General features: G+C 38.4%; 1 protein-coding gene across 2 annotated transcripts in view; it reads left to right on the top strand.

The window, feature by feature from the left end:
- Positions 1 to 25,489, top strand: part of CPNE4 (copine 4) — a 235,874-nt gene that overhangs the window by 195,946 nt on the left and 14,439 nt on the right. For both annotated transcript variants that reach the window (XM_035317055.1, XM_035317054.1), the window contains exons 11-12: positions 1,520 to 1,653; positions 16,662 to 16,716. In XM_035317055.1, the coding sequence (XP_035172946.1) occupies positions 1,520 to 1,653; positions 16,662 to 16,716 (189 nt within the window). The remainder of the gene's footprint in view (positions 1 to 1,519; positions 1,654 to 16,661; positions 16,717 to 25,489) is intronic.

Below are 25,489 nucleotides of genomic sequence, written 5' to 3'. Positions count from 1 at the left end.
TTAAGGGAGAATGAAAATGTCATGTTTCATTTTCATTTTATAGCTGCGTAAAATAGTCTTTCCTATGCCAAACAGACTCCAGCTGGGGAAGGTGCACATTCGCAGAGGCAAGCTGGGACTTTCAAAGTTCTTTTTGCAGCCCTCAGCAAGCCCCTTACATGTCAACTGCGCAGTAGAACTACAAACTGAATTCAGTACATCTGTAGCTATTGAAGATCCAGATATAGTGAAGTTTTTGGAGGGAGAGGTCACTGAACAAAATTGTAAGGAAGTTTGTAAATGGCTTTGTTCCCTCTAAGAGAGACCATATGGTTTTCTTGATGCTCCTCTTTGGAATTCCTTGAAAGCACCATCAGAAATTCAGGAAAGAGCTTTCCAATCCATGCCAGTCATATCACAGAAAAATGCATGCAAGATTATCTCTTCAGTGAGAAGGATAAACAGAATTTTAAAAGGGAGAAATTAATTTTAAAAGGATTCCTTAATATATTTGTTTTGGCATTGAATGCTTCCCACAACCTCCCATAAGCCTTTTCAACACAAAAATCTGTGCAGGATTAAAGCTGAATTTTTATCCTGCAGCTCACCTTTAAGCTTGCTGTCATCTATGAAATTGGGAGGTTTGATTATTTAATGTTTAGAAGATGTCTTGAAGATAAAAAAATCCACCAGAGTATTTACTGTAGACACAGAGAATATTATTACAGACACAAGAAGGTGCAAAATAGCTAAGAAATGTGCCTGAATGGAGTTTTGATTTATAGTTTGAGTAGAATTTTTAACTCTCTAGGGACATCACAGTCTACAACTTCCTCGTAAGGGGGTGTTGAGAGACAGGAGACCTTTTCTCCATTAACACCAGTGACAGGACCCGCGGGAACGGGGTTAAGCTGAGACAGGGGAAATTTAGGCTTGACATCAGGAGGGGGTTCTTCACAGAGTGGGTGGTTGCACACTGGAACAGGCTCCCCAGGGAAGTTGTCACTGCACCGAGCCTGTCTGAATTTAAGAAGAGATTGGACTGTGCACTTAGTCACATGGTCTGAACTTTTGGGTAGACCTGTGCGGTGTCAAGAGTTGGACTTGATGATCCTTAAGGGTCCCTTCCAACTCAGGATATTCTATGATTCTATGATTCTATGACATTTTAGCTGCACAGTGTTTATGTCCTGAACCTTACCTGAGCTGGAATGATTTAATTAAGTTTGAGAACCTAGAGATAATTTGATTCATTTTTATTAGAGCATAATTCCCCACATAGAATAATTATCCAGCTTATTTTTTTTCTAATTATACCATTTTAGTTTTATTAACTCTTATTTTATTAGCTGCTGTGTACTTTTAGAAAAAGTTATTGATACTATCCTCATTCAAATTTGATTAAGTACACTGTAAAATGACCTTTGCTTTAAGGTTGCAGTCTCTGCAGAAAATTGGTTTTGGTAAAGATAAATGTTTGGTGTGGCTATACTCCTGCCCATAACAGCACCACAACACATTGACTTTTCTTCTATTCCAGGTAGCTATAGATTTCACCGCATCCAATGGTGATCCTAGGAACAGCTGCTCACTGCACTATATCCACCCCTATCAACCCAATGAGTACTTGAAAGCTTTGGTAGCTGTTGGGGAGATTTGCCAAGACTATGACAGGTAAACAACCACATTTGATAACAGAGTTGTCTTTAGAAAGTGTTTTCACAGTGTGAAATCAATGACTGCCTGCTGCCAGCTGCAGTAGCTCCATGTTTAATCACGTAAGAGAAATGATTGCATGACAGAAACTTTAGTGTACCATACCACACTGTTGAGAGTGGCAGTGGGTTTATATTAGTTTCATGGCAATAAAAGGTCTGGTTTTTGGCTGTTTGGCAGATATATGTGCTAAGTTTTGAGTTTCTGTCCACCTTCAAGAATTACAGGTTTGAATAGATTTTTCATTTGTATTAAGCTTTAAGCCCGTTTTGCAGATGCTGACAGCATCCTTTCTCATACACTTGGGAGTATGGTCTGTGCCATCCTACAGGAAATTGTTCCCAAGATTTCATATTTGAAACGGAATTTGTAGTTGCTTAAACTGCTCAGTGGCCATGTCTGTTCTTAGATTCAAATGCGTGGTCTCTTTCAGTGTTCTGTTAGCCTCTCAAATATCACAATATCTTTCAAAATTAATATTAAAAGATCCTGATAATATGTGCACACAACAAGACAGTAAATAAATAAAAAAACGCAAGTAATTGGGCCAAATATGCTTTGATTACATTATGTACTTCTGTTGCTTTTAAATAGACTGTCTGTCTCTATCAGATTAATTGCCCATTGTTAATCTAATTACCAAGTACATTTCCTTTAAATGTTCTTTCTTTGCTGGTGATGCATAGTATCTTACACAATTATTCTTTCTCGTCTTTGCACATGTAATAGACATCCACCCACCACTTTGCCATGTGTAAATGTCAGATCTCAAAAAAACAACGGTATTTCCAGTCAAATTTGATTATACTTTCTGAATAAATTCTGGAGGGACTTAATACTGTGGTTTATATGTTACATGTCACATATGCTAATTAGCCTGCTCAGAGGCACTGTCATTTGCATGGTAATGAAATGCCTTCTTGAAAAAAAATGAGGAATATACTGCCATGATACAATTTCTGTAAGAATTTGATGGTTAAATGCAGTCAATGAGTCTGAAAAAATTAATATTTTATTGTAAGTGAGCTGATAATTCCACAGTGATTATCCATTAATTTAATAAATGCTAATAATAATTCAGTGGATTAATATACTAAAAAATAATGAAAGGAATAAGAAGTAAGAGCTGGTTCATGCACACAGATTTTTTTTAATTTATTTATTTCACCACTTAAGGTGCATTTGTTAAGAAAATGAAATAGTTAAGTGACCCAGACCGTCCTGTATGGAGATATTAATCCAAAATCAGGATTCTTCTCTCAATATAGCATATTCTAATCAATGTGAAAAATACTAGCCATTTTAAAATGAAATCATCAGCTTCATTCACTTCTATTGTGCTACAAAATATTGCTGTTGCTGCTAGTCAGCACAACTAAGGTCCTACAAGCTATGGACTCGGAGTGAACAAAAGCCAGATTTTCTTGTCCTGGGGAAGTGACACTTTTCTGGCATGTGTTTGACTGATACATGCTCTCAAGTTGTGACACTATAAATACATGCCCATGGACAAGTTGATTCAACGTGATCAGTGCTTTCTGAGGAAAAATGCCAAATGAGGACCTCTTTTTATACCTGCGTGTGTTGGATCCAATAGGCTGGAAATTAAACCTTACAATAATTTCTCTAAAGAAAACAAAATTAAGAGAAGCAAACCTTCTCACAGGGTAATTTACAGGTTCTATGTGGGAGTTCGTTTTGTTTGTAATACTCCCAGACTCTTCTCAGTGATGCCCAGCAAAAGGACAAAAGGCAATGGGCATAAACTGCAAGACAGGAGGTTCTGTCTGAATACGTGGAAAAAAATCTTTGCCCTGAGGGTGTCTGAGCACTGAAACAGCTTGCTCAGAGAGCTTGTGGAGTCTTCTTCCCTAGAGATATTCAAAAGCCAGCTGGATACGATCCTGAGTAATGTGCTCTAGGAGACTCTGCTTAAGCAGGGAGGTTGGACTAGATGATCTCCAGAGGTCTCTTCTCACCTCAACCATTCTGTGATTCTGTGAAATCTTCCGTATTTAGATTTTTAAATGAGTTGAAAGTCTGAAATGCAGCACAGATCCGTTACTGCTCCAATGAACTCAGTTGTGCTTCAAATGCTGAAGGAATATTTATGTTCCCAGGTAAAGATCAGCCAGAAGTGAAAAGCAGGGGCTCACTGAACCTAAAGGCTGTTTAGAGCCAGAATGCTCATCATTTGCACGGGGGCATGTCTTCGGTAAGATTAAAGAACAAGCCTACAAAGATGGCAGTGCTCTTACCTGAAATTTTATAATTTGTACCCAGCAATCATTTCAGTCCAAACCACGGAAAATACATTCAAGCCAAGTCTTCTCATAATGTAGGTTTCTGTACTTATCAGCCTAACATAATGTAACCCTAAGCAGTTAATCCTCCAAATTAAGTGCTGCCTCACATCCCTTGATACAGTGGAATAATCCCTGCTCATCCAAAAGCCCATTTATCTTCACGGTTCAGGGACTCCTGAAACAGTTAAATGAATAGCCCTGTTCTGCGTAGTTAAGCATGAAAGAATAACATTCATTCTTTCATCAGCAATATTCAGAGAATGAGAAATAGACTTTGATTATTTACCTGATTGTGGAAACGCTGCAGTCCTGAAGGAATAGGCCAATCTGATAATGGTACAGGAAATGTAAGAGCTGTTCACTGGCACAAAAGACTTAATACTTTTTATGTGATGGAATTGTTTCAGACTATAACAACATTTGTCATAAGAGAGAAGATAAAGTTTGTACGTGATATAATCAGTGGCTAAGCAACAACAGCAATGGATCATAAAAGAAGAAGAAACATTCATTAGTTTTAAGGAGTTAGGCTCTAAAATGTAGTTTGAAATACTGGAAAGGGGAAAATGCATTAAAAACTTATTACTGAAACTATTGTGTAAAATAAGCAGACAGCTCCAAGGAGAATAATTTATTTTAAGATAAATTACTCATGAATGTTAAAAGCGGACATAGTAAAGCAATAAGTGAGAAATATACATATCCATTTAAACATTTCCACAAGCTTTCCTTTATATAAAGAATTATATCACTGTTACAATTTTGTCTTGAAATTAAGCAGGTCTACTCAGCCTTATTTGTAGCATAGAGAAATAGATGAAAATGATAAAAAATCATTGGGCACTGAAGTATTTGATATCAAAAGGAACTGCTTCTGCCTCATTCCATATTCATTCTTTACCTCAGTAATTTTAGTACTGTGTTCTCTGGATCAGAAGTCAAATGAAGTGGTTTCTCCCTACCAACAGTATCAGCCTTGCCAGGATTCTAAAAAATTAGTTTACCTGATCACTGCCAAATGTGCATGAGTTCCCTCTACATGTTTTGAGCAATGAGTTGCCAAATGTATATAATACAGGTGAGGTTATAGGTGTCTCCTCATGCACTACAGCTGGCTTAGGACCTCTCTTCTTACCTTCACCAACTCTGCACAGTGGTTTTGGCCAACCCTTCATTTTGGAGACCAATGGAGACCCCTTCAGGAGAATGCAGCTTTTACAGGATGAATGGTAGGTGTTTTTGAAAGATTCTGCTGGTTGAATACCCAGACATGAAGAAAGACAAAATGATTCAACAGTTAAAATATCAGACTTATGAACCAGGATCTTATGTCATGTAAACCATGAATTTCTGTAAGATATGTGATAATAATTTTAGATGGCTCCTGTTCTCCATGGCAACTGCTCCCCAAATACTCTTCCTTTGCATCATGAAACTGCTCATGTTCAGCATAGAACAACAATTCTTTGTAAGCCAGAGAAGCCTATGGCTAAACTGGGGAATCGGGGAATGCTTTCTTCCCGCTCCATCCCAGCAGAAGGGTTGGCTGTGTCCTGACTGCAAGTCAGGACCTGGCCTACCTCTTCTCCCATCACCTTCACACATCCTGGCTTCCATCAAAAGAAACTGAGGCATGTGGACAGGGACATAGCTCCTGTGCTCTGCAAGAAGATGCGCAGTCTGAGTAACAGTGGGGAGACCATGCTTGTGAGCCTCAAAGTAAAGCACAGCTGCTTTGTGTAGGCAAGAACCAGCACCCGAATAGTGCCGGGATGTGCCCTCAGCAAATATACGGGCATGTTCGTAAGTCTGTTTCCAGTATCACAATCTGGAAACTTCTGTGAAAACTTCTGTCTCTAGATGAAACAAGTACATTTCCTCAGATAGGTGTAGTTTTGCTGTGAATCTCTCATGTAGGCACACAGAGCTCTATACCAAGGTATAGATGTATACGCCTGGAATTTTTTTTCCCATATCAGTATAAATATATAGGTATGTTTACAATATATATTTATTAGATGTAGATATATGTAATACGTATGGTTAATGCTTAACCATACAGGAAAAAAATCGTTTCTCTTTTGTGCCATTTTTTTGGTTCCCTCTCTGCAGATCAAAGCCATAAGTCACAATAACAATAGTGCACACAATTTATTAAAATGGCTGGCCCTTTGATCTTGAAGATTTGTTTTACCAGTGCTGGAATACAACCAACTAGCCATGAGTGTAGCTCATCTTTCATTCTTTCTAACTTGAAAATGTGTTGGAAAGGGGCTGAAAATAGCTTCTTTCTTACAATAAATGTTGTTACATACATGGAATGCAAAAAGCTGAAATACTTCCTCAGTTATGTTACATTATTACAGGTTTTAATGATGGTATTGTGAGTGAAGCTCATGGCAGGACCTGCAAAATCTGATCCTCAGTTTGAAATCTGATTTCTGCAGTTAGTAGCTCACCTTTCCCTTCTGCTTAATAAGAATCTTGTTATGTAACATTAAATATTTATTTTTGCATTAAAATCTCTGTCCTGATTCAGCAAGACACTAGAGCTTATTATCTAATCTCATCGAATTTAGCCTGACTCAAGCAAACATTGAAGTATTATGCAAAATATAGATGGCACTAAGACAGAGTTTTCACTGGATTCAGACTTTCCTGCTAATTGTTCCTCCCACACCCAAATGTTAAACGGTTCAGTATCTCACATATATATGGATTATCTTTATGATTAATTTTTGCACATGTTTGTACATAAATTCAGAAGTCTTTACTGGATTAATAAAAAGCACTCACAAAGGTAAGCGTTGACTATTATATGGTCAAATCAATACTTCTATTTTGAAAAAGACAAAAGATGTATCTTCAAATACTTAAAGCATTTGTTGCATTGGATATTTGTGAAACTTCCCATTCTTGATGGTCAGTCCCTGTTCTGCTTATGTTTCTGTGTTCTACCACATAGCTTTGCAAAATGATACCATAAAATTGGTCCTCATTTAATTTGTATTCAAAATATATTTCAGAAGTTAGTTCTTAATTATTTTAAATATGTCTGTTAACTCTTAAAAATACTGCATTTTATTGCTTTTTTGTTGTTGCTTAGAGAATTTAGAGGAACTTGTGCTGATGGGTATTAGAAGGGATCTCCGCTTTGGAATTAACACTTGTTTGAAGACCAGCATAGCTGGTCACAAACTCACACTGGCACTTCTTTCCCCATCCTCCCCTTTTATTCCTTTTTCTTTTTATTTTTTTTTTTTTCAAGAGCCCTTGAAACACGTAGGAAGTAAATATTATCAATTTCCTGATGCTAATGCCCTTTTTCATTTAGGCAAATAAAGTCTTTAAATACTCAAGTAGCTCCCAAAAACTGACATTTATGCTAAGATTGTATGTTAACAAATAAACTGCTTGTGTAAAACACACTTGTCTAGCAATATCCCCAAAGGCCATTAATGGGCAGAGAGTACATTACTCCTACAAAATGTAGAAATAATTTATGTGTAGAATATCTCTAAAATATTTAGACTGGCCACATTCCACAAAAAGATAGGAAAGTCCTGAAGTCAGTCTGGGTCTCAACAATCAATGAATTCTTCTGCAATCAATGAATTGCAGCAGTAGCTAACAGAATGCAAAATTTGCTAGTTATTTTTTCTTCTTCAGTATTTTAGGCCTGAGGGAGTGCATTCACTCTGATTGAAAATCATGTACAAAAGCTTCCTTCCTTCATGCAGTAAAGTGCACTTGAAAATTAAGAAGGGAAATTTTGAAAGGAGAAAGAGTTCCCAGTCTAGCATATCCCTTTCAGTGAAGATCTAAGAATGGAAAAAAACTAAGGGCAGTCAAACTAAGTCAGATAAAAAGCCCATCTATCCCAGAAACACATTTCCTGAGGTAGCCAGCAGTGGACAGTCAGGGAGGAAGAAGAGGACAAAGTATAAATGCGATGCACTACATGCTGCAGAAGATTTGTATAAATCAGTGCAACTGGTCCCAAATACAAAGATCAGTAGGTAACTAAATGCTGTGTTCTGAATTGAGGCTTTAGGTGGAAAAAAAGTTTCCGGAGTTTAAACCTTGCAGTGTGTTTTTTACTTCTGGAGCCTTGTCCCTGAGAATTACTTACCAGGTCATTCATCCTGAAGCTGTGTCTGGGCTTGTCGATGAAGAGTCTGAGAGAGTTACTTGTCTGGCGGGCTCTGAATTAAATACCTTGACGTAATTTGGGCAGAGACAAGGAGAAAAGCAGGAACTTCCTTTGGTTGAGATGGTAATATAATAGTAGTTCATTAAAACTGGGACAAAAGATTGATGCCTAGAGTAACTGGCACTACATGCAACATTGAATTTTAATGAAATCACTATGTAGAACCATAGATGTTAAAATTTAATCTACCCATGCAGATCAATAAATAAAAAATATGATTAATTATTTACCATATCTCTTTATCACTTTAATTACAGAAACAACCTTTCTGGAGGCTCTTAAGCAAAAAAGCTGATTAGCATATCTAAACAAATTTTAAAACCATGGGGAAAAGACATGAATCTTTTAATTTAGTGCTTTAATAGGACCAAATTTACATGGACAGAAAACAAAAGAAAACCAGAAGAACAATAGCCTGTGAAGAAAAACTTGTAGCTTATGTTGATCATTAAGCATTATCTCAGGTGTGGGTAAACATGCTGAAGTATTTGGATAACCCAGAACTAGAACAGCACAGGAGAAAAAGGGCTTGCTAATACTTTTAATCACCAAGCTGGATTGAAAACCCTTGGATTTAACAGTTGAAGACCTAGGTTGGTACGATTATATAGTACCCGCATACACATATTTAGTGTGTGCCTCTGCAGTGTCTGCTGACTTATATTTGGTGACTGATGCCAAAGAGGAGTTTCTACAGTCACCACTTTTTATCCCAAGAATTAGTACAGGAGATTTAGTCTACTACAACTGTGTTGGGAAGGGGATTTCATAACAGTTCATATTCATATACTTATATGTATATATGAATCTGCAGCTGCCCTATATCTGGTCAGATACTGACAGTTTTTACAGCTCTGTCTTTTCCCTTACCAAGTTTTCATCTTTGTGTCTCTTTACACTGCCTGTTCTGCCAGGCAGTCACTGCCTGTGTCAGTGTATCAGTCATAAGCAGTTCCTTCCAAGTTTCTTAGCAAAACAACTTCTTCCTCTGTGTGCTATTCCTCCACCCTGCTGCATTCTGTCAGCTGGTGGATACATCAAAATCAGAACCTTCTACAGGGCTTTTCTAGGCAGTCTTTACTATTTTTTTCTCCTCTGAGGACGAGCTTTGTTCTGTTCAGTAGCTGACACTTTGCCAGTACTATGCAGACTGGTACCTTTGTGATTTCTCTGTCAGCATCTCTTTCTGAAGAGAATGATTCGAAATACAAAACCCTACAAACTGTCTAAAATACCAGATCACCTAGTGGTGTAGAGACTAGTTATTCGTATTAATAAGTATAAATATGTAAGCATAAATAAAGGAGACAGCAATTTGTTGTGTCATTTTTCCTGATGTCAAATGTGCCAACAGTTTGGTATCTGGTACATTTGCAATCAACACAACCATTTCCACAATTTCAGAAGCGTGAATTTCCTCCCTGCTTTGTTAAGGATGTAATTATTCTAGTCATCCACTCTATAATAGAATGTAGCAAAGCTGTCAATTATTCCCATTTGAAAACCCATCAGTCCATAAATGAATACCATCTTCTAAATCTCTTGCATGTTTGCTTCTTTTTGGAGAAACTGGACACCTTTTGCTTGAGTAGACCATAGCAGGATATTTGTGGATCATATTGCTCTCAGTTAAAAATGGCCCGCCCTTAATTCTCAGCATCCCTTTCAAATTAATGTGAAATCAGCCTTGATCAGAGATTCCAAATCAGCAGAAAACAGAGAGCATTTGCCTGTTTCCTCCTGCATATTCAATGATGCCTTGCTGAGTGTTTAGTTATCAGCACATTTCACTTAAACTTTTTCTGTAGCTTGTTTTGATAATGTTCTTAATTTTGACTGGATGTCATTCTGATTTTAGTAAAATTACATCAACTACTCATTTTGCCATGTTAAATCACAATGTAATCTCTATAACAGTTTTATCATGCTCATCCTAGAAAACTCATTTGTATCCTGAGAGCATTTGATGAGAAATTTCTCTCCCAGAACCTCCCTGCATACTTATGCCAACACAGACCTGTATTCCCCTCTTCCCAGCACATCCTTTATACATAGATATTTTTCTGATAGAATTTGTTTGCAGAGGAAATTCTCTGACCAACCATTTTCACTATTATTTGTAAAAAATGACAAAATTGGTTAGCAAAAGCTTTTGTTCTAGAGGTCGCTTAATGCAGTACACCGTCAAACTAGAAAGCTACACTGTGCTTCAAGAAGGAAGAGCCCCAGTACTGTTTTGTTTGAGGTTGCCCATGATCTGCATGTTTTGTGATGGGATCAGCCTGCTGCCTAGTGTAGTCTTCAAGTCATGCCAAGTTTTAATCTTCCAAAATTACAGTCTGTATAAGAATGACCTTGTCAGTCATGGTACAGTTTTCCATATATGGTGCCACATAGCCAATTTACTATAGTTAAGGTTTTGGAAGCTACAAGGGCATACTGGCAACCTCTTACAATTCATAAGATTGTCTGGAAACTGCCTGGGTTCATAAGTTAAATGTAACTCAGAGTAGCCTTTCACAGCATCCCCTTCCCTACTTTATTCCCACTTATGACATCCCACTTTTTCATGATACCTTTTACTGAATTGGGTCATATAAATCAGGTCATTGCAATTTATTTGTCATCTAACAGGGAAGCATGACATTTTGGTTCCTGAGTATGCTATTTTATTAGGTTATTCTTCTAGTAATATATCTTTTTGTCATTTTGTTTTGCTTAACCCACTCCTCTCTCAAGCTCTGATGATTTTTTTTTCTGTAGGTATTTACTTTTCCCCAGTCTAGGAATTTCTGAGTTTGCTTTCTGTTTTTGCCCTGCAGAGCTTCTTTTGCTGTTCTTCAAATGTTAACAAGGGAAAGTTTAAATCTATTGTACCTGGACTTGGCTTTGTTAGTTATTTCATGTTGATGCCTTTCAGCAGTTAGCTTCAGGGAATCTGTATCCCCTGCTTCATTAATTATTTCCCTCGCAGGTGAGACAGGCACTTCTCTCATATTCTTGAAACCCAATTACATGACAGTATCTATTTCTCTGTATTCAGCAGATTCCAGCTCCCCTAAGGTGACTAAGAGCTGTAATTAAAGATAGTGAATGAATTTAAATGTAAGGATTTTGCAGTATGATTGTGCAGCATCTCTGTCGATGACAGTCCAAACAGTATAGCTGTTGCAGTGACTTGCTATTGATTTGCATGCTCCTAGCTCTGTTACCAAGATGCATGATGATCGGTTCATTCCTTTAAAAGCACCATGCATTATGAACTGGATGCTAAGCCTTGTTACGTACGGTGCAGGTTTGAATAAACGCACAGTAACCCAGCCAGAATCAGAGATGTGGTTGTATCGAACCAGGCACAACCCCACAGTGGATATGTTGTGAGAGCGAAGCAGTCCCTCAGAGCAGAGTACTCTTTATGGGGAGGAAACCCTGCTGCTGCCAAACTCTTGTGGTCATTCTGACTCAGGCAGGGGGCAGACAGAGCTGGACCACAGCCTGGCTCTATCCCCACCAACCGGGAGGAGTGAGAGTGGGTGTGCAGGACTGCAGGGGATGAAGCAGATGGGCTCTTGTCCCTTCCACTCAAACAGGGTTTTTTGGCCCTATCTGATCATACATATCATGTCCTTTATTTACCTAGCTCTGCTTGCAAAGCAAGAACTGAAGAAGTTTAAATATTTCAAATGATTTCTGTATTTTCTTTGGAACTGCTGCTAATCCCTGTAAGCTGTCATGATTCAGAATCTACTGGCATCGAGCCCTTCTAAGTACTAAATAATACACTCAGGAACATGATTCATTCATATGCTTTAGAAAAGAAACACTTAATTCAGCTCATTTTCCTCCAGTTCACTCCTTGAACATGAAAGATTGCAATTTTAATTGAGTTTAGATAAGGCTTTATTTTGTTTGTGTCATTTTCTGTTTTCTCATTTTTCTTTTCCTTTTCCTTCTTCCCCTTTCCTGTTCCCTCCCCTTCCCTTCCCTACCCCTGTCCTCTCCTCTCCCTCTCCCCAATCCCTTGTGTAACAGGCACTCCCCTTGTAACAGGCACTCCCCTTGTAACATGCACTCCCCTTTTATTATGGCAATTTGAAATTTCTTTTTAACAGAGGAAAAATATCTAATTTTATCACTGGAAAAGTGTGTAGAGCAGAGGAGATTCACGGTTTATTCCTTTAAGACTGGAATTGGAAATGAAAGGCAAAGTAATTGATTTTGCTGCATCTAGTGTTGCACTTTAAAAATATCTTCCTGGTAATTCTGATCTGACCCCAAACTGAAATTACAAGTGACAGCTTGTAATTTGTAGAATCCCAGGGATTCTAAACAGTTATATTCCTTGCAAGAATTTCAAGGAGCTGCAAATTTAAGATTCTTGGTCGCTTGAAACCAAAAATGGGTTTTTAGTGTTGCTTTTATATTCCCAGTGTTTCTTTTTTTTCTTCCTCTTTAACTGTATCTTTAGTACAACTACTTCAACTATGCTGCAGTTTAAAGTGAACAGGTTTTCATGCTGAGGCTCTTTAAGAAGCCACCTGTGTCGCTAGCTAGAAGTTCATTTTCAGAAAAAGCGGCAATAAGTGGCATATAGAAAGATTTAGGCCATTTTCCCCCCTACATTTACTCCATGCAGTAAGAAATTAGATTCCCAATTTATATTTTAAAAAGGAACTAATCTTCAGGTAACTTAGTCCTGGCAGCTCTTGTTTTCCTTTCTGAGTACAGGTGTTGTCACACTGACGAGTAGCCAGCTCTATCTCCAGCACCATCTAAGCCAGCAGCTTCACAGGAAGTTGCAAAAGACTCTGTAATGCCTGATTATAAAATAATTTCACCCAGTGGAACAATTTCATCTAAATACTGCTCCTTGTTACTAGGAAAAGAAAATCCTCAGAATAAAGCTGAACTCCAGGTCTCAATGATACTGCATGTCAGAGGCCACCAGTAGTTAATGAGACATGATTTTTAAAATCTTCATTCTTTTGTCTTCTTATCTTTAAGTATATTTCTTACCTTCCAGTTACTATTGGCTTCCTAGTGAAACAGAACAAGATATCATTATCTGTATCACTTGCTAATTTACAAAACCTTACTGTTGCCTTTGTTAGTCTCTTCTCCTTTCTGTGCAGTACAGCTTATTGAAATCTCTCTTCTGTGCCCTTATTAATGTATTGATTTGTCATTTTGCTTCCTCTGTTTCCACTAGATAGCTTGAAAAATGGGTGACTAAAACTGAGCATTGTTCCAAAAGGATTATACAGGATATTTTCAGAAGTCATTCTCTCCTGTGCATTATGTTACTGTTGAGGTGTTACTCAGGGTCTTTAACTGGTTATATTTCTGCTTAGAAGACTGCAGTCTTTGAGTCCTGACATTAATTCAGCTCATTAATTTACATTTACCAATACAAACTCTGAACCTGAACTCTGTCCTTGATTTTACATTCAGGGTATAATCCAGATCTGTTCAGTCTTTGGTGTCTTTCCGTAATATATGCCTGTTTGACAGGAAAATGTACAAGCAGACATAAGCATCTATGCTTGCATGACTAGTCACAGACCTTACATAACCAAATATAAAATCAAAATCCAATGCTTTTGCTTTTTTCATTTTCATGTCAAGTACTTCTTAATTTTAACCTTAACTTCACTTTAATTTTTACTTAACTTTAATTTTCAAGGGAACCTGTGTGAAACACCGAACTGGATAAAATGCAAAGACAATGCAAGAGAGTAATTTTGTAAAGATTTGTCAGTGAGCCAATGTACTTGCTTCAGAGTGAGTCCTTTATATTACCTAAACACCTTGTTTTATGTGATAGGAGGAAAACTATTGTTTACATTAAAATTGGAATTTATTCTGAAAGCTGTCGGCCACAGTTTTTGAGGTTTTGTCAGAGGATACCATAATCATCTATTTTGTGCATGGCTTGTCAGTTGTGATGATCAAAAGGCTCCCTTCTTCCCTTGAAGGTCAGCCTCTGGGAACACATGGAAGTTAATTCCTTGGTCCCAGCAGCTTGGATCAGAAAACAGGAGCTACGTGTATAAATTTTGGAAAATGAGGATCTTCCCAAGGGGAAGCCAAGCTCACTGAGCATGGTGCTACCTGAGTGGCATGAGAGAAGGCATTACGCATGGGAGTAGCTGTCAGGACACCCCTCCTCTCTAGGAGTTCATGCAGTCATGTGGAATCCCATCTCGAGGGTGCACATGATCAAGCTTTACTCTGTCTCAAGGCAATTGTAGAGCAGTACATGGCTCTTACTCAAAAAGGAGACATGGGAGATTCAGACACAGCGGGAGGCGTCCTGAGGATATGGTGGAAAAGTGCCCTGGTGCAGAATAGCTTCCTGTTGGGGCTGAGCTGCTGTGTGCTTGGGAATGGGGGAGTCTTGCCACCAGGAGAATCCAGTCTGCTGGAGGTATTGCTCAGTGCAAGTCTCTGACTTATAGCAGAACAGAAGATGGAGCTGCAGTTACAAGATTCCCTACACTTACTTACACTCAAGGAACTTTACGGGACAAATGTGGTCGCTGTACGGGTTTAGACATCTCCCAGGCTGGGTAATTGCCGCCCATGTCAGCTTTCTGGATTGCACTATTGAACTTGGACACTTTCCACCTAAGTAAAACTGTTTTAGTCTTTATTTGCTCTCACCCAAAACCAATTAAAGTGCAGCTCCACAGGTTTGATTCTCTAATGCAACCATGGCTTAATTGTTGATGTAAAACAAGATTTTTTTCTCCCCTCAGACTCTTTTCTAATGGCCTCCTATTTCTTTGCCTCTAAATGTGTGCCTGAAATCTCATCTGTATCTATTTATAAGGGCTTCCCCACTTCCGGGGGTGTTTAATCAAAGAGAAAGCTATCAGCAGGTGGTTAGCATTAAATGTCAGCAGCTACTTTGTTTCTGACATCTCTGGGAAAAAAAATGTTTCATTACCATGCAAATTATGTTAGTCCTCCTTTCCAAGATCCATTGTCACGCAGTGTAACATATGGTACACAGTATTGTGCTCCCAAGATTTATGTGGCAACTAAATTTTGTAGCAGAACAACAATTGTGCGAGCTGAGCCATCAGACGACAATAATTACTGTTTCCCAGTGAATATTTCTCTATCTATTCTCTAGTTGGTGGCAACTCCAGCTTCGGGGTGGGAGGGGGCTTGTATCGTGGCTTGTATCAGAAATGTCATGGTGTTTTTCAGGCTATAGCAGACAACATGGCCTGGCGAGTTTAATGGGTGCTGTTCTCTGTCTTGAGTATGGCTGGGAAGTGTGTTACTCACTTGACACTTGGTGTGGCAATGTCTTGAACTATACAAAATCACTTGAAGTTGCTGCCCCTTTTTTGATTTCTGAAAGTGTCAGTAATGTTGACAGGAACTCAACTTTTCCAAAGGCCCTGAAACTCTGTAAGCAGAATCAGATAAACCTATGAGGGATTTGATTCATCAGAGCACTGGAGCACAGTTCAGTGACTTCAAAGGGGCTTCAGGATGTGTTTGGAGTTAAGCATATGTTTGGGTGAATTGTTAACCTCAAGTGTGTGATCAAGTGCTTTGCTGACTCAGGGACGAGACATTCCTTACAGCTTGTTGTTTTCTACATTGCCATCTGGGAAGAGGCAACTTGACAGGACGTGGGCTGTGTGAGACATTACTGCATTTCTGAAAGGGTATTAACAGCCTTGAAGCTTCCAGGTCCTCTGAATCAGGATTTTTTGTCTCCATAGATCTAATTGGAGTGGAACAACCTCACCATAGTGTTTGGAAGCAAATTTACCATGCCACCACATTTGCTAGGTTATCAGTTAATCTATACCTATTGAAAATAATTTCATGTTTTAGTGGGAGTACTAATGATACAGGTGGAAAGCCTTACAGAACCTGCAAGTTTCTGGGGTTGAATTTTTGAATATTTTAGGAAATTTCTTTTGCACCTGGACAGCTGTAAGAACCCACATTTGCAAACACTTTTAATTACAGTCATCTCTTCACTAAACCCATTTTTTGAGCTGGGGGGGGGGGGGGGCCCACATCCATATTTATATTAAATAAATCTGTTGTCACAGGCTGTTAGACAACTCCCTCTTACACTACAACCAGATAGTAAAAAAGAGGAGGTAATATGGGTCTGTTATTGCATTTGTGGGAGAAGTGCAAGATATCTTGATTCATTGGTGTTCTCCAAGTGCTTTTAACTTCCATACTAGGAGTTCACCTGAAAAATCTCCTATGTCACTTATCCATCTGGCCAGCATACACTCCACCTTCTCTAATACTTAATCCTTCCATTCTGCTATGTTACACTCTTCACCTAAAAGACTTTTCTGTGCCATTTTGCTGCTTTGCATTTTTGATGAATGCTTACAGAAGAATAAATGTTTATTGTAGCAAAATGCATTTCTCTGTGGGAACTCTTCTTTGTTCTTTTCCAGTGACAAAATGTTTCCAGCCTTTGGATTTGGAGCAAGGATACCCCCAGAATACAAAGTAGGTGCATAAATGAAATTTTCTAATTTCCTTGGTTTATGAGGTGCAAAATAAGGGAGAAATGGTTTGATGCAGAGCAAGGGTTGATGCAGTTCCTACTGCTTGTTGTGTTTCATTTGTTTTTCTCATCCAGTGATACCTCACTAAAAACAGAAATTGAGATTAAACTTAAAATAGGTGTGTTACAGCCAAAATATTTCATGGTATTGGCAAAGCTTTTTAATAGATTTTAGCCTAGCAAGAGGAGAGCTGAATTTTAGAACAGTGCTTGCCAAAAATATTTTGAAACTTTGTGAGCCCTGCTTTGGCAGAACCCATTTTTGTAAGATGTGGTTCAGTGAGTGGCCTAGTGTCTATGAGTGTCATCTTTACAATGAAGAGATTCCACATCTTCCTGAAAATAGAAACCGTAGAAGAGATTTGCTCAGTATCAAATTTCTGTGATGTGGTAGACATCTTCAATACCAGGAAGAGAAATACAAGAGTCATGCTAGAGAGAAGGGGTAATCTTAAACAAAGCAGAACAAATCAAAACAAGAGGGATCTGGTGTGATGGTGCAACTAATTGTGGGAAGCATAAATGTGCAGCCTGTTAGTGTTGGAATGAGGACAGTGGAGTAAAAGAAGGAGCATCCAACAGAAAAAGGAATAAGAAGAAATAGAAGTTCAAATCCTGTGTTGCACATGCAGAGTCAGAGTAGGCAGAATAGTAGCTCTGCACAAATAAGTAACCAAAAACTAGCTGGGAATTCTGCAACTCAGATACTATCTGGAAAAGAGCATCACTGAACTTCCAATCATGCAGACGTCATCCAGGTCCCATGCTCTGAGTTGCTTCTTTGAGCTGTGGTTGCAGCTGAGAGGTGAACACTGGCCAGGTGAGAATAAAGATGTACCAGTGTGTTCTCATGGCTTGTAGGTCTGTTATCTGCTTGAAATACCAGTAGTGATGTACAGCAAATTTGATAGGTGTCCTGCAAACAAGTGTCTAAGGTAAGTCAACGTAGGTCTAAACAGCATTGACTTCTAAGCAAAAAAGCACTGTTATGAAAAAGTGGACTGTTAAAGTGGACTGTACCTGATGGGGTTTTTGCAGTGCAGTGATCCTGAAAAGTAACACCAGTCAGAGGCAGCTTCCAGAACTTTGATAGAGATTTTAATGTGGTAAATGCATATGGAACATCTGTATCTGTTGCATATCTGTTCCAACTGCTTTAGCTGATAACCATCTCTGCTATATGAGGGGGAGTGTTTTGGAGAATACACATCCTTAGCAGCCTCTACTACCAGTCACATTAGTAAGACACAGTAGCTTCTTCTCGAACGTTCATCCCCTTGCCACAAATGTGTAGGTCTCTACCTGTGGTTGTATAGCAGTGTTCACTGGGTGAGCTGGTCTGTACATCACAACCAGATTGTCCTTTCAGGCCCAGTACTGGCCATTAGTGACAATGTCAAGTACTATTGTGATTGTCCTAAACAAACGTACCAGCTTGGTGGTATGGCAGGGACTGGATCTGCCACTGCCTGTGAGGTGACCATTATTGCACGTACTTATCTGAAGGACTGCTTGAAGGAAGATGTTACTGTGGCAGGTGAAGTCTTTTCACTGGTTTGGTTGATGGCAGTTGAGTATTCACAGTACAGGACAGCTTCTTTCTCAGCCAAAATAACCAGCTGGTGGCATTCCTGCCTAGGGTCATATGAGCATATTGGTAATGTACTGACTTTGTTAGACCCAAGCAACAGTCATTTTATTTGATTGTGAGAGCATTTCAGTTGCAAGGTGAAAGACACATGTCTGGCCAGAAAGTGATTTCAGGGGTCCTTTGTAACCAAATACTTCTATGACCAGCAACACCAACTTTTCTACTGCATGGGCAGAACTGGCGTTTGGATACTTTTACTGACAAGAAAAGAAAGTGAGAGACTTGCATTCAACTTCGTAGCCCAAACGTGCATGAAGGGTCTTGCACAATAACATGAACTGCCCTTATGGGTCTGTATGTTACTAATCTTTCAGAGCAAGGAAATCTATGAATCAGGACCTTCACATTTTGAGAAGTTCAGGAAAAGGAATGATAAGGTGGAGCTATTTGCTTGTGAATTACATAATTGTGAGTAAATAAAACAAGTCCCAAAGTATGGAAACACAAGTGAGGGACAGAATAACATCTTTAATCTCCACCATGGAAAATTGCCACAAAAAATGTCAAAGACACAATGTTCTGACATCAGCTTACTAATGTAGTGAAACTTTGGAGAAGAGAAGAACCACATTGCAGGGGGACTAGCCTTTCTGTGCAACAGATGGGGAAAAGTAATTAGCTTGTTGTCTATCATGGACACTTCCAACTGGAATTGGATTAGGATTTAACACTCATCTGTGCTATTGTTCAGTCCCTCCCTGTGATATTCTTCACAGTCCGTACAAGTATCTGTCATCTTACCTAAACTCTGTGAGCCCTTTAGAGTCCCTCCTTGGCTTTTGCTGCATCTCCAAATCAAAAGATAGGCCCTCTAAGAGAGTGAGGAGTCAGCCTCAATAGAATGTACGAATAAGTCAAGACCAATAATCTTGAAAATCCTTCAATAATTTAGTCTACACTGGTATCATGAAGTTAATTTAAAGCCAACAATGAGTAGTGTTTTATGTGGAGTGTAGCCAAGATGCATAGGAAACAGTGAAGAAACTGGTACAATTAAAAGTAGCAAGTAAAAAAGAGTACTTGCAACTTGTCTGTCCTAACTTATCTTCTGCTGCAAAAATACAGTAAGACTACAGACAGCAGTGTTGATCATTAGCTATTAAAATGCTCTTTTGATACTTTCAGTCAGAATTATTATAAGACATATCTTTTATTAAAGGACAGCAGTGTCATAACTGTTATAATTCACATCTTCGAATCCAGGCTGTATCATTATGAGAATGTCTAAGTTCTGACCCCACCATGTGAATACATCAGCTTTTCATTTTAATTTAGAGTGCCTGCTTTCAAGCCTCCAGTCCTTATTAGATGATCTAACCTGCTCATAGCACATTGGTCTCTGCACACCAGCAGCTGCTATCTTATTTCTTCCAGTAGACAACAAATTGCTAGGGCTGTGGAAGAAATGACTCCCACTGCCAAAGGTTTCTAAGTAACCATGAGAGCCTCCATACAACCGTAAAACAACAATAAAACAACACAGCTTCCGTAAAAGTCTAAATGAAAGCTGGCCAACCCATATGTGGCAGGAACACAGTAAGAGAAAGCCAGAGGAAGGCAGCCTGATAAAAACAGTGGGTAAAGTAAGTAGATGTAGTGGATTCAGGTCTAATCCATGTCATACTTAGTTACAAGCTGTAGGAAAATGAGGCCTGTAACTCACTATTCAGCAAAAATCAATGGTAACAAATCTCCACATTATGATCGATGCTGTTTAGGACCAGCTGAAGGCCTTCGTGATCTTCACACATTCCAGGAGCTTTAGGGCAAAAATATGTGCAAACCTTAAATAAAAATAAAAAAAATTAAAAAAATCAGTAAAAGGGTGTGTGAGAGACCAATAGAGGAAGAAAAAAAAAAAAAAGTATAATGTCATCTTCTCCCTGCAACCTGGATTTAAACATGGAAGCTCAGCAGCATTCTCAAAAATCAAATACAAAGGCAAATCAATGGGCAAGCATTGCCAGGCAGAGTTTTCTGCAATGTGGTCTTAGCCAGAGACACAAGCTGTCCAGCTCCCAACCTATTTGATTAATGAGCATTCTGAAAATAATAGAATTTGAGCAATGGTTCTTTAAATTTGCTAGTGTCTCAAGCTTTTGCAAAATATGCAGGCATTCCGTATTTAATTTTCAGACTGGCGGTAGCTTAATAGTTTTCAATTTATTCACAGACAAGTGTTCAACATTGTGCCTCTTAGCATTTATGCTTGTATGCATCTATTGTTCAGAGATTTTTGACAATCTTTATTTGAATGAATAAGAAAGCATTCCTACACATGACTGAATTTGTTGGATTGTTTGTTAGGCAGTCCCAATACCAACACTACAGAGGTTTCTGGAAAGCTGGAACTGTTTGGGACAGGGAGGTAAATTTAAATGAGCTCAACCATCTAGAGGAGGGAAAACCAAAAAAGCTTACTATTTTTTCAGAAGAATTGAAGTATCCGATTTCAACATTTTTAAGTGAATTAAAACCACTGGGTTTCTGAGTCAAAGCAGCATTTTGCTTCAAAAATTGAATGAAATTTCAGGTAGAGTAAAAAGGATTTAAAAAATATAGAGGCCAAAATAAAATAGAATGTTTTCATGTGATTTAAATAAAATGCTTTTGTGTAGACCAAAAACTTCCTAGCAATTTGCTCTATCACTTTTATGGGGTTTTATTATTTGTCAGATTCCAGGATAAGGTTTTTATTTGCATTTTGAGGTTTCTATACGAAGATGAATATACTTACATCCCAGCATGAGGGAAATAAGTTACTTGCTATGTTAAATCAAGGTAAATTTTCTGCTAGACTGTGCCTACACAGGTGGAAGTATGGTTATGACTCCTGCAGGAGTCTCATGGATACTGTCACATTGGTGGACATCTGCCTTTCTGTATGCAGGTGACTGTCAGTGTGTATGTACAGGCAATGTTAGCATTGTACAGTGGTAAAAACAAATTTTGCTATAATCTGCCTTAGCAAAAATATTTTAGACCATGTATTTAGTTAATATATCCTCAGAAATGCTGTTATTGTGGTGGACATCTTGGTGTACTTACAGACATCATGATTCTATTTATTTTTCTTGTTAAAAACCTTGAAGTTAACTGAGAAATAATCTGTGCCTGGTACAGGAAATTTCTGGGCATCTATCTTTTAATAATCCCACATTCATGATGGTATCTGCTAAATAATTTATCTGGAGTCCTGTGGAGGAAAAAGATTAATACATAGCCAAGTGTAAGTAAATGTCCTTAGTTGGAGGCTTTGAGTGGTGTTTTATGCAGCAAGCCGGGCTATGCCAGGCTGATCACACGTAATCACCTCTGCATTCCAAAATTTCTCTCTCTATTCCTTTTATGGATGGATTTTAAGAGTGAGCAGGAGGGCTCAGCAGAGAGTCAGCTACATAGTTGAAACTTAATCCAAGGCCTGTGACACAATCACGGTTCTGCAGAGAGGTTCCTTATCGTGAGGTTGCCTTTCATCACAGACCGTAGTCTGCACTTCTATGCAAATTTCTTTGTACCCAATACTAATGTAAAGCAGTCATTCAGTGTTTGTATGGTGTGATGTATTCCAGGATTTCCTGACTCTTAAATTGATCGGTCATACAAATGACTTTAGTAGATTGCTTCTGAACAGCTAAGTGTCTTGTTACATTTCCCCTGAGGATTTCTTTGTCTTCAGCATCTCAGATGTTCAAACTTTTGCCTCATTTTCCCAATTAGTTTATCAGTTTTGGAAGTACATAAGGACTGTGTCATTCAATATCAGAATGATGCCATTTAGTAAACCAACTTTTGGTCATCTGGCATCAGAATTGTTTGAGTTTCATCCTCAACAGGCCTCACGTGTTTAACTAAACTGGAAAAAACAACAACAACAAAAAAAAAGTAGTTCATTACCTTGCATCATGTTTAAAACAATAGCATTGATTATTAGGTCCAAAGCTCCTAAGAGTCAAGTGCAGCTTCTGACATGGTTGGGCTTTACATGGAGTCCTATCAGGTAGGAGGAGCCAGAGTTTGATAATGCCTTCAGTACATCTCATGTCCTTGAAGTCTCTTCTGGTTTGGTCCCTCTTGCAAAGCCCAGCTGACTTAAGTACCAGAGTGGGGAATGAGTTCTGAGCATTTGGAGAAACCCTGCTTTAAAAATGCCTGCCATTGGTTTGCACTGAGGGATGATTTCCTGATTGTGAACCATCATTGAGCTGCTCAAACAACTTCTCTCTTTCACGTTATTCTTATATCTTGTTTACATTCTGACATACTTTTCAAAGAGCATAGGAAACAACCAAATCCTTCTTTGTTCACTGTTTCCTCTCCTGCCTTCAGGGTAAATTGTAACACTGGTCTTTGTGAGTAAGGGTCTCAGTATATGAGGTCCACTCGATTTAGGAGAATAGCAGCCATTGATCAGACAGTATTATTTCTTGGATCATTTTACACATATTCTAGACTTGGGCTTTCTTATTGGACCAAACTGTTGCCTACATTTTTCTTAAATAACAGCTTGGGTGCTATAGCTTTGAACCATATAAATTGTTTGTATAGTGTGATCCTGAAAAAGAACAGTAACAAAAGCATTCAGCCTATGCTTTTACGATGTGAATAAAATATTGTATTCATGGCTCTGGAAAAGAATTGTGGTGCTTCTTCTGCTATAACTTTAAGTGCATTAGGAATAAAGAAATAAAATCACTGAAGAGGCACAACATTGGAAGAATCAGCCTGCAATACATATACATGCATCACGATCCTTCTTGCTCTTAAGATGCAGTTAATACAAAATACAGAAAGCTTAAAGGAAAAAGAAAGGCTATTCAACAACAACAACAACAAAAATCATCAGTGAGTGAAAACTCACACAACTGTTCTTGACAGCTGCAATTACCTTTGGCCTGCAGCTGGTCATGAGACTGGCAGATACCAGCTGGGCAAAATGTGCCAAGAGACAAACAAGAGCAGCCAGACAGAAGTGCTATGGAGCACCTCTGAAGCATATCTGACAGCCCTGCTCTTCTGTGCCTGCTCAACAAGGAACACACATAGTGACTTTCTGCATTATCTTCCATGGCGAAGAAGGGTAGCCTGAATAATCAATTTAAAATCCTTTGAAAGAAGCAACTGATGCTTGGTGTAAACATACTAAATTCCAGGCTGGAGCCAAGCTGGCTGACGTCTCTTTGGTGAGTTCTTGCTTCAGTCCTTTCCCATTGTGGTAGAAGTCCTGCTTTATTTAAACTTTAATAAGTAATGGTAGACCTCACTGTTGTGAGCAAGAACAGCATATGATAGGAAAATACTATTTCTCTATGACAAACTTTCTGTGGCTTTAATTAGCCAACCTATACCACTTCACCTTTAGAGAAGCTTGTCTGTAATCATATATTTGATATCTTTCTTAGTCAGTAAACAAATCCACTTGTATGGTTGAATTTTGACTTTCACAGAGAATTCTTATCAGGATTGTGGATGCATTCCTGAAGTTATTCTTGAAGTTTAGTTCTGTTGGTGCATTTCCTGTTATGTAGAGATGTTATATGGCTCCCTTTAAGAGCCACTTTTAAGATGAACATTTCAGTGATGATAAAGCTTCAGGGTAGTTCCAGCTAGAGACCACATTTGGCACATTTGACATTACACTCTGGGGAAAATTAGACTGATTAGCTGGCTCCTAAGAATCCTTTCAAACAGTGTAGGAAAGAGTGGTTACTATTGATGCGTTCTGTGTGTAGCATCTATTCGCAGATCAATTTCTGTGCTGTCTATTTTCCTAGAAATGGAAGTCATCTAAACTAGCAAATAAAACAGTGACATCCAATAAATAAATCTCTTTCTGCAAATAATCCATGTTCCATTGAACAGGGAGTAAACAGGTTTCTTTCCATATGACTGAGACTGCTGGCAGTTCTGAATGTCCTACAGAGATCTATAAAGTCTCAAAGGTATGTGATTGCAGTTAGCTGTATTAATGCCCTCATGACTCTGGAATGATATACCTGAGCTCAACTTAAAAATAGGCAAATTGCCTGCTCAAGTCTCAGCTATATTCATTTTTGCAAACCAAAAAATATATGTACATTGTGCATTGCAAGACAAAAGTTGGGCTTCATTCAAGACAATTGAAGATAACAGGAAGCTTGAGAGGAATCAAGCCTTCTCAGTGGTCAAAGAACAGTGCAAAAAGGAATCTGGGAAGCAAAGCAGACAAGAACAAACCTTAAAACCAGAAAAGTGCATCTGAGGAAAGTTTCAATCCCAATAGATTTGTGCTGTGGTTGCAGATCTCTAAGTGAAGACAGATATAGAAAGCCTGGAAACTGAGACTTAAATTGTCTTGTATTATTTATGCATACAGAAGTCTTGTATTATTTTCCCAAACCACCAAAGATGCAATATATTGCTTTATTAGAAAATCAGCAACATTTTTGTATTCACAGTCATTTCTCTTAGAAAATACCTCTTGGATATTTTATTACAGACAAATTTGGAGTATGAGAAAATGGTGTGTTTACTAAATTTAAGGAAAAAGATCTTTTTTTTTTTTTTTTTTTCCCTTATTAATTTCTCCCCAACCTACTCTAATTTCTTAACCAGCTTAGGCTCCTTACATTTCTTACGTTATTATTATTTCACTGTGGGTCTAAGTGACTTCACTGATCTTTCTGGAGAATAAATTATTTTCTCAGTAATCCCATGGCCTTCAAGTGAGAAATTGCTCACACGTGTGAATGGAGAATTCAGAATAGGGCTGAGCTTGTGCTATCAATGCTGTAACACAACCTGCTTTAGCTCTTCTGCAATCTGAGATGTGGATCTAGGGAGAGCTTGCATTTAAATCTCTCCTCAGCAATCGGTCCCATGTGGCTGACATTGGTAGCCCAGTCCTGACACTACATTTATGTGACTTCTCAAATGCTTAGGTGTTTTTTTCTTTATGTTTTTTTTTTTTTTATTTATTTATTTTTATTTTTATTTCCTTAGTTGTCGTTATTGACCAGTTTGATTCCATCTGTGATACTTTGTTTTTGCGGTGAGTTCCAACTGGGACTGTACATCACACTTAA

Source organism: Oxyura jamaicensis, chromosome 2 (genome assembly GCF_011077185.1).
Source record: "Oxyura jamaicensis isolate SHBP4307 breed ruddy duck chromosome 2, BPBGC_Ojam_1.0, whole genome shotgun sequence".
Lineage (NCBI taxonomy): Eukaryota > Metazoa > Chordata > Aves > Anseriformes > Anatidae > Oxyura > Oxyura jamaicensis.
This window is presented reverse-complemented; position numbering and strand designations above follow the sequence as displayed.